We start from the raw sequence: 17,726 nt of genomic DNA, 5'->3' as shown, positions 1-17,726 counted from the left end.
ATTTATGGTACTTGCATTACTGTGTTTGATTCTGGTCATGCACACTGAAGTGCAAAATTTGAGTAGGGGATACCATGATTCAGAAGTCCTATCATACTAGAGAAACACAATGGAAATATTACAGTTGGCAAAAGAACAAATGTGTACCAATAGATTAAATGCAGATGAGGAAGTAGAGAGAGAATAAAAATAATAGGGAGATGCCAAGAGTTCATACTCAAAACTCTCATTGGTTTCAAAGTGCATGTTTAGTGGATGTTGGAAAGGGCAATATGCAACACCAAAAATTGGAGCTCAAGAATTTTCCTTTTCAGTAACATTTTGTTTTTCCAAACCAACAATTGGTGCTGGGTAGCAGTAACAAGCTGTATTGAAGCTTTGGAGATCCCATCTCCTTCATTCTTACACCTTTCTTACAGTTAAACAGAAATGGAAGTGTGGAGGGTATTAGTCTTTCTAGAGCTTATTTATTTTATTTTATTATTTTAGGCCTTTATAATTTTGTAACATCCCTTCATAACTAATGTAGGACTTGTCATCACTGTAGAGTTTCATGGGATTAAACCTGGTTGGTAGTTCCTCCTGATTTGGAAGCAGCAACATTTTCTGCCCTGTTACTGTTGGCAACCCTGTTGCACAGCTTGGAAGAAGAAAGAGTGGATGAACTGTCTGTCTCACATCAGCAACAAGTGTGGATATTAAAAGATTAAACGTGAAATTTAGATTTACACTTTAAAAAAATCAGGAAAGAATGAAAACTCATGCAGGCCACATGAGAGGCTGGAAATTGGGATGATTTATTGAATTCCTCTTTGGGGGGCTGATGTGATATATAACTAATAAACAATTTGTACTACATAAAACTAGTACTCTACAGTTTACAGACAATTGTTCAGAGGTCTATTCTACTCTTCTACAGAATAAATTAGAAGCATCAGGGAACTAAAAGTACAAAAAATCTTATATTTTCCATAAACTTTTAAAGTTTAAAAGTTTTCACTGTTTCAAGATTATGCTTCCTTACTTTTTCCTGATTATCTTGGTCACTGTTATTTGGATGTATTCCCTTTTCATATTTTTATTGAAAGACAGCTCAATATAAAAATATGGTTTTGTTGTTGTCTCTTTATGAAAATATTTATTATCAATTGACAGTCTCTAATTTTGTCTGTTTGTAGAAGATGGAATTTAAAATTACTTCCACATTCTATTAATTCTACATAAGCAATAATAGAAAAAGAGCACACTCATATCCTTTCACACCCATGTGAATGCATTTGCTATATTTTCAGTTTTATTTGTTAAGTAGAGAGACTTTAATAGTGTGTAGCTTTTTTTTTTTTTTAATATTTTTGGTTTCTTTATATTCAGTCACATTTATTTAGTCCCACCAGTTTTGCAATAGTTAGATTAATTTAATAATGGATTTCTACAAAATTGGATTATTGTCTTAGCAGTACTTCTTCATTTTGAATGGGAAGCACAGAGAGCTGGCCAATACAGAAATTAGCATACGTGCAGATGAATGTTTTGTTTTCAGGTCATTTTAATGAAACAAAGCTGGAATTAATTTTGTGTTATTTAGATCAATATTGTGCTTGTGATAAATGGCACTTGCTTTAGTGTAACACGTTCCTTACGACTATTATGCATTATTAGAAAATGAACAACAGAAAATTTAGCTTGCTGAACCTTCATTTTCAAGAAAATAGCATGATCCAAATTAAATTACTGTGTGCACAAGAAAGCTTCTCAAAATAGTCTTGTAGTTAAGTCACTCACACAAACATATTCACTGTGTACTGGCCTTGGAGAGGCATAGGTTAATAATTCCACAAAGTCCTTAATAGCAGTTAAGTATTTGGCACAAGATAATTAGCAATGTATTACATCCATATAACCACCTACTAAACTTGATTGCATAGCTGATTACAACCTCCTCTAGGAGTTCTGCTTCCTTGCCTTTCATGCTTTATATAATAAACTCTCTGTGGCATTTTCTCACATCAGAATCATTAAGGTTCATTACAGATGCAGTGCCCCAGCCTGATCTTTTGTACTTTTGCACACAAATTCATATTTCCTACATAGGGGTCCCATGCAGTTCAAGAAATGTACAATTTATTTCAATATGTATCATATTCTGTCTTCTTCAAGCAAGATTTAATGTGGTACACATCCAGCCTGTAAAAAAGGACTCTCTGCACAGGCATACTTCTTTTCATTTGGCTAGGTTATCCTTAAAAAGGTCTTGAACACATAGAAGTTAGGTAAACACATGTTAATACATAAATGTAATGTAATTATTAAAATCATTACACCTTACAGTAAACCCTGTATTTTTCCTACATCTAAAGCAGCCTCATATGAAGCTCGAGTATTGCTCGAGTATTGCTTTAGAACTCAAGTGATTGTTGGGAAACATGACATTCTAAAGCCATTCCAACATTGCACGGTGGGAGTTTGAGGAGAGCTTTTCCTCTTGCTTCTCTTCTTTCTCTTATTTGTCCTGTTGTCACTATTTTTAGGTTATTTTTATTTTCCCAGAAGCTTAGGCCACATTTCTGGTTTGCTCGCTTACTGCACATCTGTATTTTTTAGTGTCCATGCCTCACTATGCAGTTCTCATCCTTCACCCACACAAACAAGATTTTTGGACTAACTGTGGACTGGTATACAGCTACTGCAACTGTCATTTGCTGTACAGTCTGCTAATCTGTTTTTGTAATAACAAACAGTTTGTCTCTACTACACATTTTTTATTTTTTAATGTAAATTTTATAATGGATGCCATATTCTACATAAATAATAAACATGTAAGCATGCTTCTGACCAGGCAGACAGTGACTTTACTTGCTCAGTCCTAATAACTGTCAGGAAATGGCAATAGGACCACTCTGTCTAACTTCAGTCTTTAAACATAACAAAAGTAAAGATCTAGACAGTAGAAGACAGTGTGGATAATACCTAGAAAAAAAAAAACACAGCCTGTTTTATAAATTACACAACTTCCATGGAGTTCTTTTTCAGTGCACCCAGGAAAGTCTAAAGATTCTCCCTTGACCAAATGTAGGTGTTTACTTGAATCATATGCACACATGTATTCATGTGTGTATATGTATGTATATAGACATGGGCTTTCTTTTTTCCACATATAAAAAAAATCTTTAAAGACATTTAGACACCTCAATCTTACTGAACTTAAAGAAAGGTAAGTATTTAATATGGTGTTCAACTGAGTATCTTTATGGGCAACAGCCCTTACAGCAGCTATCACAAATCTACTCAGCAGAACAGAATGCCCTGTCATTTCCACTGTTAACTAGAATTTCTATTTTTTCTAATTAGAGGCTTGATTAACTCCTTAATAACTAATGCTGAGGTACAGTGAAATGTCTTTAGACTCAGTAGACCAACTTCAGATGAATCTTTGATTATTGGTTGAATTCACTGAATTGAGAAGGATTTGTTCATTGTGAAGGTCACAGATTTAACAATGTAAGACTTTTTGAAGTCATTCATATAATTGCAATGCACCAATAATTTTCATACTTGAATAAAAACTAGGCAACTGGCTCAAAATTATTAAATAAATAAAGTATTAATATGCTGTAATTGTGATCCTTAAAGCTAAAGTAACACTTCAAAATTTCATGCCACTCATGGTAACAGGATAAGAAAGTATGTCTGAAACAGTTATATTTCCCAGAAAGCAGTTTTTTTCATGGCTTTTTTGCTTGAGGGTTTCTTTGTCCCTGTGCCCTATTGGTGATTCTGTTATTCTTTTACTAATCCATTTATACTGTAGTTGGCATAAATAATTGCAGTCCTATAAAGAGAGAAAATATGTTTCATACTGCATGCTTTTTGCCTGCAAGACTATCACTGGTTACAAATACTTTTAAATCAATATGTTGTGGATCAAATTAATATTTTGCCTGATGTTGAAATACAGCAGTGCTTCTCCTTGTCAAAAAAATAATGCTCTCACATTTTTGTTTCCACAACAGATCGCTCATTATTATTTACCCAAATAAAAAGTACAGGGAAATTTGGCTCAGGATAATATTAACTAATCATTAGGTATTTTTAAATTCCAGTTATTTTATAAAACCCTCTTGTAATGGGGAGGAAAACTAACAAGTTATCAGCCTTAGAAAGTTTTCACAGGAACTTGTCTATGTTCTTACTATATTTTACACTAAATGCACTTTGACCTTTAATTAAATCTATACCTTAAATTAAATCCCCCAGAAGTTATTTCAAGTTCTATAGTGACGATTTTGACACTTCTGATAATGAAACAGGCTGTTTATTAACTGCTTCTTTTGATCAAACTGTTTTCTCAAAGAGGCAATATCCTGCCTCTCACTATATGTGAAAGGGGACACATGTTGAAAATATTCTTCCTCAACTATAGAAATACAAACGATTTTAGGTTGGTTTTTGGTTTTGGATGATTTTTGGCAGTAAATGGATACGGAGACGGAAGAAAATGCAACAACTGTGTGGCCTAAAATTATTGAATTATTGAAGTCACAAAGAAGACTAATATCAAAAACACATTAGCTCAGTCTAGCACAAAGTCATTCTGTGAACCCAGTAGCAATTTCTTATTTAATGACAGTTTCACTGTACTTTTTTAATAAATAAGGGAGCAAATAAGGTGCCTTAAGCTCATGCTGTTGTAAATTATTAATAGACAAAGATTATTTTGCTCTAACAATCTTTTAGCCTGATGCAATCAAGAATATTTCAAACTGGTGAAATAAGCATTCACTCACTCATCTTGCAAAGATAATAAACCCTCTGTAATTTAAACAGAATTAAATTTACTTGAACCAGTTTCCTTCTATTATGAAGCTATAATTTCTAGTGTAGAAAGTAGAACCTTGTTGTAACGATATTATACAGGCAAAAGGTTTTTCTCTCAATCAGTAGTTACTATTTCTTTAGTTGCAGACACTTTGTGACCTTTTTTTTTTCTACATTTTTAATTTACTCCATTACTGCACCAGATATATGAAGAACCATTCTGAATTTGCACGCAGAAATAAAAAACTCATTAATGCTTTCCATGCAGAAAAAAAATGTCATTTTTTCCCACTTTTGCCAATGAAGCAAGGCAGCATGGATACATAGCTTTCCTTTGCTACAGTCTGATTCCTGTATCAGGTATGGACTGATTGAACAAGTCCAGCACTAATGAAAATTATTACCTTCTCCTTGCTTCAACCAGGCAGATATTCTTTGTGCCTGAGTAATTCTTTGTTGCTCTTTCAGGCACACTGAAAGGCCAGAAAGGGGTGCAAAGGGGACTAAGTAAAAGACTGGATATGTTCTTTGATATTCACAGTGAAAGAATTTTGAAAGGCAAAACCTCATTAAGAAATGCAGCAAAGTCATGATTCGGTTCTTTCCACAAGCCATGCTACCTCACATCAAAGGCAGCCTGGTCTTTAGAGGCTGGCTTGTCAAACTGAATTTAAAAGTGGCTTTTCTGATTATTTATCAAAGGTTTGTAATGATAGCACTGAGATAAATGCTTTTGATCCAGCAAGTCATGATTTCTCTTAATGTCTCCTCCTTTGACACCTCCCCGGCATTTTCTAGCCCTTTTAAACATACACACACAAATGTTTAGGTATCTCTTTCAATCTTAATACAAAAAGAAGTGACCAAACCCTGAAGAGATAAACTTCCAGCTCAGAGGAGACTTAGTTTGGTCTAAATTCATATCTATGCACAGTGTCTGAATAAGCTGAATTATAGATCATTGGGGAACTGAAATCTGTGACATCTCCACAGGCAAAACTTTCACTATGATCAGTGGAGCTTAAAGTACTTGGTACTCTGTTCTTACTTTTCTTTGTCAGTCTTTCCCTTAAAACAGTGATAATTATAAAAGAAATCTCAACAGTTTTGATGGAATACATAAGGAGGTGAAATCCCAACACAAAGAGACTATTACCAACTAAAAAAACCAATGAGGATATGAATATTATGTAATTGTGATTATGCTTATTTGTCAAGCTGTTGAAAATAAAAGTCTTGTGATATCTGTAGGTACTGAAAAGCTATTAAAAGCTGTGACACCTACAAGAAGTCTGCAGACACTAATAATCTGGGAGAAAAAAAAAAACTAGCTATGAGTATGCTAAATTGGACTTTTGGGGAAAGTATATATGCAATATTTATGGTATGTGTGTTGTAGAAGAGCAGTTGGAAGTAGTAAATCTGGTAAGGTAAACATACTAGGAAAATGCTGTAAATTGTAAATTAACAGTGTGAAATTAACAAACAAAGCAAAATTTGAGAAACTTGAATTTCCTAAATGCACATTCACTGGATTATCTTTCATGTCTGAATTCTGAATGTACTTGCATAAGAAAATGGAAGTCTGCTCAAGAGTATTTTCAAAAAACAGCCAGAGCAGGGGTAGTATCTTGTAATTGAAGTAATATAATTTAATTTAATTAGGATGCATAAGAGTAGCCCTTGCAATTGCAGGACTGGTATCTGATCTCAGTAAAGCCATGTTTCAGGCTTTTATAGAAATACTTAGAAATTCGTAGAAATTTTACTCTAAGCTGTTAACAAGGGAGTCAAAGGTACAAAAGTTAATTCATTCTAAGTCATCTAATAAAATAGGACTCCAAGCACTAAGAAGGAAGAGTATTAAAAATCTTTGGATCTAAGTCCTGCAAAAGTTTCATTTAATAATACAGTATCCTGAATATTCAGCAGCAGTTGCAGAGTTGTTCTGCTGCCATTTTGGGCATTTGTGACTGTGGATTAGAAAACTTGCCTGAAGAGTGGAGCAAATTGCTGATTAATGTGGTCAGAGCTTTAGGATGGCTTTTAGGATTTACAACTTTTATTTGTCTGAACTGGACCTTTGTGAAATAGTTTTTTTTTAGTCTTATGAGCTGTTCCTTGCTGAGATAAAAGCACAATCAAACCCTGAATAATTCCAAAATCTGATTTCAGAAATTAATTTTGTTTTGTTCTAAATAGCATAGAACATTTTAACAAAAACTAGATTGTCAGGTGAAACCTTTATTAGTTACTTCTGAGCAGTGTTTGCTGTCTCCTAAGCAAACTAGAAATGTCTAGCTATATTTTACTAGATTTCTCAACTGAAATAAAATGAAATAGTGTGCTTAGCTTTCAGTGTGGAAATGTAAGTTTGTAAATTTATTTCCACTGAAAAACAATGCAATGGGTAAGAACTTTTTACACCAGAAGAAAAAACAAAGTGGCAGGTTTAGGCTAGGGGAACATATGTTAGTTGCACTGAGCTCTGCAGCAATGTTGGTACTTTGATTTTTAAAAACTGTGAGAAGTGTTGAGATGTCCAAATATGGTGTTAGAAATCTATTTGGAAATCTCGGGCTAGTTAACCATGACCTTCATTTTTAAGGAGCGATTAATTTATCTACTTGTACTTGTCTACTGCCATTTGAATTGCCTCAGAATAGCTTACTTCACCTCCAGCAACCATACATGCTTCTCCTGTGTATTTTTTTTTTTTTCATTTCTGCCAGTCTGCAGAGACTGTCACCCTACCCTATGTGTCACAAACAAAGTTTCATCTCTGTCTGTGGGCAGCTGAGCCAAGCCCCATATTTGAAAGTCATCATCCTTGTATACACCAACATGCAAACCCTAATATTTACATTTATATTAATGTAGATGTATTTGGATCACATGTTGAGTTTTTTTTAGTGCTGTCCTGCAGTTCCTGTTCTCTGCCAAAAAAATGTACAGCTGTGGCCTGTGAAGCAAACTTTTATTTAGCCTAACAACAATTTAGACACTATAGACATCCATATGTAGGTGTCTTAATCTCAAATTGGACCCAGCTGTGTATATCTGATAATCACATAGAAAGGTAAATGTCTTAGCACTGGATCCATAAAAATAGTTGCAAAAAGGTGTATTTGCTCTGACATCTCTCATAAGTGTGTGGATTCTCCTGGATGCCTTAGAATATGTTTGTCTGGCAGAACCAAAATGTTCTATGGCTTCAGTGACATATTTAATGGTGGTTTGGTATTTCCTTATTTATCAGCACCCATGTCAACGAAGCTTTATTGTAAATGCAATTTAAGTGTCTCTGAATTAATGGAGCACTTACAACACTAAAAGCTTCCAAATGAACAATTGCTTCACACAGACAGCTATTCTGTACTACATTGCACAGTGGCTGGACTTTAACATAGCCTGTGTTTCTTTAAGTTAATCCCCAGACACTGTAGAAAAGGCAACAGTCTGCAAAATGGTTGATATAAGAAATAAACGCATTTTTGCCTTTTTAAATTTAAAATATTTTAAAAGTTTACCATGACTTCCCTACAGAATTTAATCCTCATAACACATTCTGATGTAGAAAACCAACATACAGTGCCTGGGGGTATAGTTGTTTTTTTTTTGCTGAGTAGACAAATTCATGTTAATGTGGGCAAGACTTTTCTACAGTGTAACCAAGATCTACCAAAAAGGCAGTACTTTTAAAAAATCCATGTTGAAGTAGAATGCAGTATCTTTTCTGCAATGCATTACATATGTGATCTGTACTGGGAGCATAAAATTCATTCTGGTGATGAGCTTATATGTACTGGATCAAGGGCTGATTACAATTTTCGATATGGTTTGTACTTAGGCATACAGAGCTTATTAGTACTTTTTTTAACCTATTTTTTAATTTATGTTTTGCAAGAAAGGGGAATTAGAAACTTGTGAATGTATTCAGTATTAAAGAATTATAAAATATAAATTATCAAAATAGAGGGCAGCAACTGTCAGACTAATTCCTACTTGGGTGCATGACAAAAACATAGATTAATTCTTGTAAATTGTCTGCATATTTCTTGTTTGCCTGGATTACCAATTATAAAGTTAGCATGTTCACACCACAGATGATGAGCAGATAGGCAGCAACCATGTTTCATGATTTATAAATCTATAGAGACAAATCTCTGTGTCATTTTTGGCACTCTTTGGCAATATATGCTGCAATTGAAGAACAAAAATATATGTTCTCAAAAAGAAAATGTCTTCCTTTCCATTCAGGTGAGCTAAGCACTAAGTAGTATGCAAATATGATAATAAAATAGAATCATTTATGTTTACTGACCATATGAAATTTGCAAGATTTTGAGCTATTTTTCCCCCCCCCTGTTTTCCAGTGTCAGATAAAAACACAGATGCTCTTTGTTTTTCTATTTCTGCAGTTCTGAGCTGTTTTGTTAACATTTGAATTTGTGTGGACTTCCTTAGGTTGTATTCAGTTGGAGGTCGGGATGGAAGTTCGTGTTTGAGTTCAATGGAATATTATGATCCTCACACAAACAAATGGAACATGTGTGCTCCCATGTGTAAGAGGAGAGGAGGTGTAGGTGTGGCTACATGTGATGGCTTTCTTTATGCAGTTGGAGGCCATGATGCTCCTGCTTCTAACCACTGTTCCCGGCTGCTGGATTATGTAGAAAGGTATCCAATTATATATACATGTTTTGAGTACAAAATCATGTTCATTTGCATAATTTTCTTAACTGAGGAATGGCAAAAATAAGCAGATGTTTTTATTCCTAGAAATGCCAACTTATTATTTATTTGAAAAATCCCATAGAAATTGTAGAAGACAACTTCTTTGAAGGTTAATTTTTTCCCATTTTTTTTCAAAATGCTATTGTATATTAACATGGACACAAAACTCTACTCTTTTCACATTTCACCTCAGAAACCTGTTTTTAAGGCATGATGTTGCACATAGCAGAGTCATAAACTACACTTCTCAGAGATAAAACTTCATCCTTGAAATAATTTGAAAACACCAGTTGAGAAGCATTTTGTAACTCTGAAAATGTAGCTGAGCAAAGAAGAAAGAACTGCTTAAGTAGGGGATATTTACAGTATATGATATTCCTTGTAGCAATATGATATTCCTTGCTGCTTCCTAATATGTTGATGTAAGCCTTACAAACTGTATCTACAGAACTCTGAATTTTGGAAATGGATATTCTGCAAATTCAAGAAAGTCCAGTAGAGCAATAGGGCACAACTGGAGTGATTATAGCAGTTCAAAGGTAGTCTTCAAATGTTCCATGGAAGCTTGACTTTTTTCTGCTTCTGGATGCTTTGAAATAGAATAATGAAAATACATTGTACAAGATATCTACAAGTTGCAAAGGTTAAAGAAATATCTGAGTAGCTGGTTTATCTTTACAGACAAGTCATGGTGCTGAGAGAGATTTATCTATTTATTTTTTGAAGGGCTTAAATTTTAACCAGGTGTCTGTTATTCCTTCTGCTGAATCCGACTTGGCATTTGCCAGTCACCCAATATTTAATCCAAAAATTATAAGTTAAAATTTACTCCTTGTATTATCGATATGATTTTGCTCAGTCTTAGACTCATTGCCATCTCTACTTTATTTAAACAAAGATCAGATGGAAAGTTCATCAGAGAAATCTCATGTTTACATAAGGAACAATAACCCAATTTTTCAATGAAGTAAATTTACATGAAGAATGATAGTGACAATATCAATAAATATAAAATCCTTCTACTTATTGGTACTTGTAAGGGAGCTTTTATTTCATTTTTCCTGACAAGGAAAACCTCCTGGTATTGAAGGCAAACCACAGCCCATCACATTTGTGTTTCTCAAGGGATATTATTACACTGAATTAAACCACATATCCTTAAGCTATTTTGTGTAGTGGTGTCTGAATGACATTTTACAGTGGTCCTCATCTAAATGTTTTTGCAATGATAGCAAAAATGTGTATAATATATTTCATGGGTAGTTAGCTTCTAGACTAAAAGTTGGAACTAACATATCAGAACTTGTAAGGCTATTAGCTTTCATAGAGATCCATAGCATTCATGGATCAGAATTAATGTGCAGACTCCAATAAAACATGAAAAAATCTCATGCCACCCCCCCCCAGTAATTGGTAAGTCTTTAAGGTGGCTGGAGTGTGATTTAGTGTGTTTATTTTTACATCCAAAAGCAGTAAATTATCTTCAAAAAGAATAACCACACACACACGCTTGGTAACTTAGGAAGCCAAAGACTAGTAAGTGATAATTAGGTCTATTACAGCAAGTTGTTTTATATCTCTCAGAAGTTTTACTCTCTGTAAATATCTAGGCATCAGCCTTTTAACCAAGTCTCACTCTTCTTCAGGAATGAGTCTCTGCTTTTTGTCATTCTGTAATTTTGTCATTCTTATACAGCCTGCAAGGATGTGCTTTATTCAAATACCAATTTTATCCTAAAAGACTGTTAAACCAGATGTAATACTTAAAATGTTTTTGAGATTATGTAAACCTAGTGAGAGCAGATATGTCTTTTTTTTTTTTTTTTTTTTTTTTAAGGCTACTGGTAAAATCTTGCTCAATAGTAATTAGGACTCCCAATCTAGGCTCTTCTAAGTTTGATGTAAAAGATTTCGCATGGATTCAGAATTTCTAAAATAAACTAATACTTATGTTTGCTTTTCACAAGTTGAGAAAGTACAATGTTTTGTTCTTTTTTAAAGGTTAAATAACTAGTTCCTAAGAATTATAAAGTTTTAGAGATATTTTGGAGTATTTTAGAAAGTAGCTATCTTTTCCAAATATTACTCAAAACTTGAAAACTATTAAAAATATAAGCAAGTGATCTGTAGTTTTTCCCCTTCATCTTACCTTGATTTCTTTCCACCTTCAAGAACTTTTATTACAACTCTTCTCACCCAGGGGCATACCTAGTTATTATAAAGATGAAATGTACAGTTCTTTTTAGCAAGGGAAGGGATATAAGAAATCTCAGACATTTTCCTAGCAATTATAAAATACAAGTTCTTGTACAAGTTCTATTTTATTGACAGAAATGAGTTATAAGAATTCTATGTAGCCTTGCTTACCTGTTTATTTAAAAAAAAAAACCACATAGCAACAACACTCTAAGCCAAACCAAAACAAAACCAAAAAAACCCCCTCTCAATATGTCAGTAATATTTTGTTTCCCTGCTTTTACATCTCTTCACCTTGGCCCTTGTAATTCTGGAGTAGTGTATCAAAGGGTCCATTAAAATTTTTTGCCTTTTGGCAGGTGAAGATAGTGTGGAAACTGGTGCAATTCACTGGTTGGTAAACTTTCAGCTAGAGGCATATGTTGGAGTTGTTGAGAAAGTCACATAATCTTTTAAAAAATCCATTAAAAATTTTTTTTGCCTTTAAGTATATATATGTATACATCTATATATATATCTATATGCACTTCCCTTCCATAGGTTCAAGCACTGTTTTAAAGTATTTTCCTCTTTAGTTTTAGAAGACACGTATCACATACCTTGATATTTAACTCAACAGTTCTAAAGGAAAGGCAGCAAAATGGCCTAAAGTAAATAACAAAATAAATTAAATAAACAAAATTGACAAATTTTATCAAAGTCAAAGGAAAAAAGAAATCAATGTAATGGTATTTTAGAAATTAAAAAAGTGGAACACAGTTTACAGTATTATTTTCTGAGAAGTCCTCAAACAGCCAGAAGGATTGGCATTCAGTAGACTATCAGAATTTTTTCCAAAAATCTGTTTAGCTGCCAAGAACTATTTAATCGAGGTTAAAGACAATTTTGATGTTGTCCAATTTGAAGGTCATGTTTATGAACCATTAGGCAGTTACAAGCAAAGAACTTTAATGACATAGCTACAGTATTTATATTTTTAAAGTTAAATATAATCCAACATTAAAATACAATGTGGGACTTCCAACAGTCCTCCTACTAGCTCTGTACTGAAAATATGAGTGGCTGAAGTAGTTACAATGCTCTTATAGTCAGTCTTTTTACTAAAAGCCTAGAATATACTAGTTTTTCTAGGATTTTCAGCTTCTAGTAAATAAAGTTTAGACTACAGGAAAACACATTTAAAGAATTAGACTCCTCAATTAATACACTTAAAGCTAATACTCTCTCTTAAAGGTGAAAGAGGAAATGGTTTGATGCCTAATAATATATGGCAGTATAATAGCTACAGGATTTGTAAATTAATAAGTTTTTTAGCCACCATAGGGTTCCTTTGCAATTATTTTAGAGAAATAATTGTGCTTAAAGTGTTATCTACCTTACACTGAAGCAAATTACTAAAGTCAGCCAAAGAATTTTTTATCCTTAAATATTTATCTGTTTCCACTGGTTATCAAGTGATTCTACTACGTATTAGAAACAAGGAGGCACTAACAAAAGATTATTAATTTCTATTTTACAAATATCATCTGGACTAAATAAAAATGAATGGCATCTGAAATTAACTACTTCTTACATACCTAATGAATACCTTTATTAATGGCTTAGGGAAAATTTAATTTTTAAATTACTATCATTATACGAAAAGAATATTATTATTGCTTTTAAAAATTCTATAGTGATTATGTTTTAAAAACAGTGCTACTCCCTTAACTTTTGCAAGTATCCAGAGAATCTAAATCCAGTGCAGTTAAGGAAGTTCTCTGAATTCTTAGGAAGTTTTTTGGGCTGTGGACATTATAAAGTATCATTTTAGAAATTAAAATACAGTAAAATATGATTTTAGAAAAAATAATTTATTTTTGTCACAAAAGTGTCCTATTTAAAATATATACATTAAAAAATACATGCATCCAGATATTGCTCTAATACTCTTCTCAAATCTCATTTTTCGACACTTTACTTCAGAAATAGCTTAGTTTGTTCCAAAAGATTGGCTAAAAAAAAGTTCCTAGTCAAAATTTAGAAGTTTAGATTTGGAACACAGTAAATCTGTATGTGTTCTTCCTGCTGTCAGGAAGAATATTTTGGATAGGATAGTGAAGGATTTTTTTCATCCAGAGAAAAAAATGACTGTATTAAAGTAGAAATCAGCATGAATTGGCTCTTACCTTCTAGCTGGACATTCAGTTTCCTTTTTCTTTCCTCAGGTATGATCCAAAAACTGACACATGGACCATGGTTGCTCCACTAAGTATGCCTCGTGATGCTGTTGGTGTCTGTCTCCTCGGTGACAAATTATATGCAGTAGGTGGCTATGATGGTCAGACATACCTGAACACTATGGAAGCATATGACCCTCAAACTAATGAATGGACACAGGTAACCATGAAGTAGTTTTTTTTTACTGTAACATATTTTGATAGTTGTACCTGAAAAAAATGTATTTTTCTGAAAAAATAGGTATGGTATCTGAGGTTGTCATGAATGTAAAATTGGTCCTAGTATTTTACCAGGTATTATGTCAGGAATTTCCTTTGGAGACAAGAAAAGAGAATTGCATTCTGAGAAACTGCAAAAAGACAGAATAAGAAGTCATTAGAAATACCATCTTGTTATCTCTCTAACAAAATTATTGTTCTGATCAATTTAATTTTCAATTTGTAACCAGTGTGTGCTGAAGATCCTGCATATAAACATTTGCTTATTTTATGTAGGGGGCCAAGTTTTTCCTTTCATTCTTCAGTCCCATCTTCTTCTGTTTGCTGCATATTTTAGAATGTTCAAATACATAAACATTAATAGGTGCAATAGAAGCAGAGATAGTTTGAGAAGCAGGGGACTGGTGATTTGGTCTTAGAATTAAATTAATTAATTATTATTATTTTATTAATTACTTAGAATTAATTAATCTATTATATCACAGTAGTGCTTGGAAAGATTTGGATTCATAGAAAAACCTTAATAAGGAACCAAAGATTACTTTAACACTTTCTGTTAGTATTTCTGTTTTATGTATTTGTTTTTCCACTGTAGATGTTTATATCTGAATTAGCTCCCCTAAGATCCCTTTTAAGTTAGTGAAAAAAGTATATAATTTGAAAGCATGATCTTATCCTAAAATAAGCATTTAAAATAAGCCAGCTTTATTATACCAAAAATGCATGTTTCTTTTTATGATTGTACAGGAAGAGTTCTGTTGTCAAGCTTAAAAATAGTTGTGCATGGTGTAAAGTTAATGCAGAAGCCCATCTTTTTTATCCACTAATAATTAAATGACAAGAGAGAATTTTCATTACATACTTTAGAAATAGGAAATCAATTTAGGAAAGATTCTTTCCCCAAACACACCAGTTCACCTAAAAAACCGTAAGTAACCATATTTGGAGAGATAGTTAAGAAACATGAAGTACCATATGTCCATATGAAGCTTTCATATGGACAGTACCAACAGTTACAGTGTATTAGCATTACTATTATTATTACACACCATATAATTTGATTCTACAGTGTTAGTTTCTGTAAGATCCAGTCTTCTAAAGTTATTAATCCTTGTCTTGTCATGATAAGTTTCTAAATCTGCCAAACTTATTCTAAAGGACTCTTGAACCTACATAGGAATACTGGAACCATACAATCTTGGTATTGATAGCCTTGACCTTGCCTCAGGGACTAAAGTGGAAGCATCAGCTACAGTCTACAGATTGCAGAAACCCCTTGCAAATTTATGACATCTGTAAAATCATTATTTTTTTTTTTATTCTCACACTTTCAAGTGAAGCATTTCCTATGTAAATAAGTATCTTTGAAACTAAATATTAGGGTATTATGGTTTGTATATTTTTTAGTGTTCCCATTAGCTTTGACCATTTTAGAATAGTGTTGACACAGTCCTTTGACAATTCATTGCATGGCTTTTTCTTGTTCAATTAATTTGTATCTTTCTTCCTGCAGATGGCTTCCCTAAATATTGGAAGAGCTGGTGCTTGTGTTGTAGTCATCAAGCAACCATGACTTTGCCAGCACTGCTTAGAATTTTACTGACTGTGAAATGATTATTTTTCTATCAGAAAATTGGAATGATGACTTCATAAGAACAAGGATTTACACAGTGAATATCCTGTTGATCACAAAGTTTGGAAGTGAAAAAGATTATTTGTGCCCTATAAAATCATAAATACTGTTCACTGTCAGTGAACAAGAAAAAAATGAGGCTGTTGTAGGCGTAAATATGTTAAAGTGGAGTAGTAATACAAAGTACTGTTGTCAGGAATGAGTCCTGGAGAACTGAATAATCAAGGGACAGCTCTATACAAGGATCAGGGAATGAAAGAACAGTTTTCATGTTGGCAAGGTTTTTAACTTCAGAAACATCAAGATACATCTAATCACTTTAAAACTTAGGGTTTTTTTAATGAGAAAAGAAGATAGTAATACAAAATGTATCTGTTCAGGTCTTTTCTTCAAATGGGTTATGGCCTTCTCATTTAAACAGGCAGTTTGTGTCTTACTGAAGGGAAGAGGTAGAAAAGTCTGGATATTCAAGTTTCATTCTTAATGACTGAATTGTTGCTCTGCATTAGGAAGGAAATAAACCCTAAAGTAAACTTCCAAGACTATTTTTTTGCTGACTTCAGATTGTACCTCCATGCCAATGTTAATGCATCTTATAAGTGAGTCTACTGAAGGGGTTTAATTATGTACAGAACAATCTTTGAGGGGCACTGGGCCTTTGTTGCAAATGCAGGAGTCCAAAGAACAGTTCCTAAGTCTTTTGCAGTCTTATATTCAGTTTAAGCACGTGGGCTCTGGTCTCATTGTTTAATGCAATTTCTGCGTGTTGGAGGCTCATGAAGAACTGGAAAATGTGCACTGTTCCTTCACTGCATTGTGTAACAGATGACCCATGACCAGAGTAGCCTATAAAGCTGCTTCTAACATTTCAAGAGGGATACAAATACTGCATTTTATTTCTTTCTTATGCTTGCACATACCCAACTTTGCCTGAGCAGAGCTGTCAGTTTATGGCTTTCCACGAATGACTGAGAATAGCTGCAATGATGGAAATCAGAATAAATTCAAGTGGAATAAGGAAAATTAGACCATTTGACCTAATAAAGTTCATATGGTCAATATGCTAGTGTCATCTATGCTTCCCTTTAGGGTGAATAATTTCTAGCAGTAATGATGCTTTGAGCTTTTGCCTTGGCAGTGGATTTCACATTGATGCTTTCTCTCTGCTCAGCTGAATCAGCTAAAATCTTAAGGCCACCAAGGGAATATCAGATTCTGTAGTTCAGGGAGGCAGAAGCTCTAGGAACAGAACTACCAAGTACACTTCTTGAAAGAGTTGTGAGGCTTTTAGGAAACATTTCATGATCCTAAAGGACAAACCTCTCAGTCCTCTGTCTCTAGCAATTTAGAAAGGTATTCTTGGTGTAGTTAAAAGAGCTTTCCTACTGAAAACCTTTGAAACCATTTGATATGTAAAGATACATACAGGATCATACTTGGCACATTTGATTATAAGATGTGTCTTTCCTCTAACATCTTTAGTGTGCCTTGAGTACACCAGTATGGTGTACTATAATATTTGCTATTTTCATGAGAAACAATTATGTAGGAAAATGCACCTAATGGCAGAAAACTTCTGAAATATAAACAGAAACTGAGGGTGGACAGGGGAGAAAAGTGAGAAAGCAGCATTATACAAAGAGCCAATGCAATGAGGAATGGTGAAGCATAGGAAACTTAACACAAGTGTGTGTATGTGAGGTGTTCATGGCAAAAAACTGCAGCTTGTCCTGTTCCATGCTGTGAATTTGATATAGGTACACAGTTTTATACTTGCTTTTTTTGCCATCAAATTCAATACATGCACACAGTTAAATGTCTAAGTTTCCCACAATATTACAGAATTATTAATGTAATTTATTACTGCTCTTCTGTACCAATAACAAGAACTTCTTTAAAGCCTCTGT

General features: G+C 33.5%; 1 protein-coding gene across 1 annotated transcript in view; it reads left to right on the top strand.

The window, feature by feature from the left end:
• The window catches only part of KLHL1 (kelch like family member 1), a 192,436-nt gene extending 175,130 nt beyond the window's left edge, over window positions 1-17,306 (top strand). The window contains exons 9-11 of the mRNA XM_071740608.1: window positions 9,283-9,495; window positions 13,956-14,127; window positions 15,700-17,306. Of these exons, the coding sequence (XP_071596709.1) occupies window positions 9,283-9,495; window positions 13,956-14,127; window positions 15,700-15,759 (445 nt within the window). The 3' untranslated portion in view covers window positions 15,760-17,306. The remainder of the gene's footprint in view (window positions 1-9,282; window positions 9,496-13,955; window positions 14,128-15,699) is intronic.
• The last annotated feature ends 420 nt before the right edge of the window (window positions 17,307-17,726 follow it).

The sequence above is a fragment of the Heliangelus exortis genome, chromosome 1 (genome assembly GCF_036169615.1).
Source record: "Heliangelus exortis chromosome 1, bHelExo1.hap1, whole genome shotgun sequence".
NCBI lineage: Eukaryota > Metazoa > Chordata > Aves > Apodiformes > Trochilidae > Heliangelus > Heliangelus exortis.
This window is presented reverse-complemented; position numbering and strand designations above follow the sequence as displayed.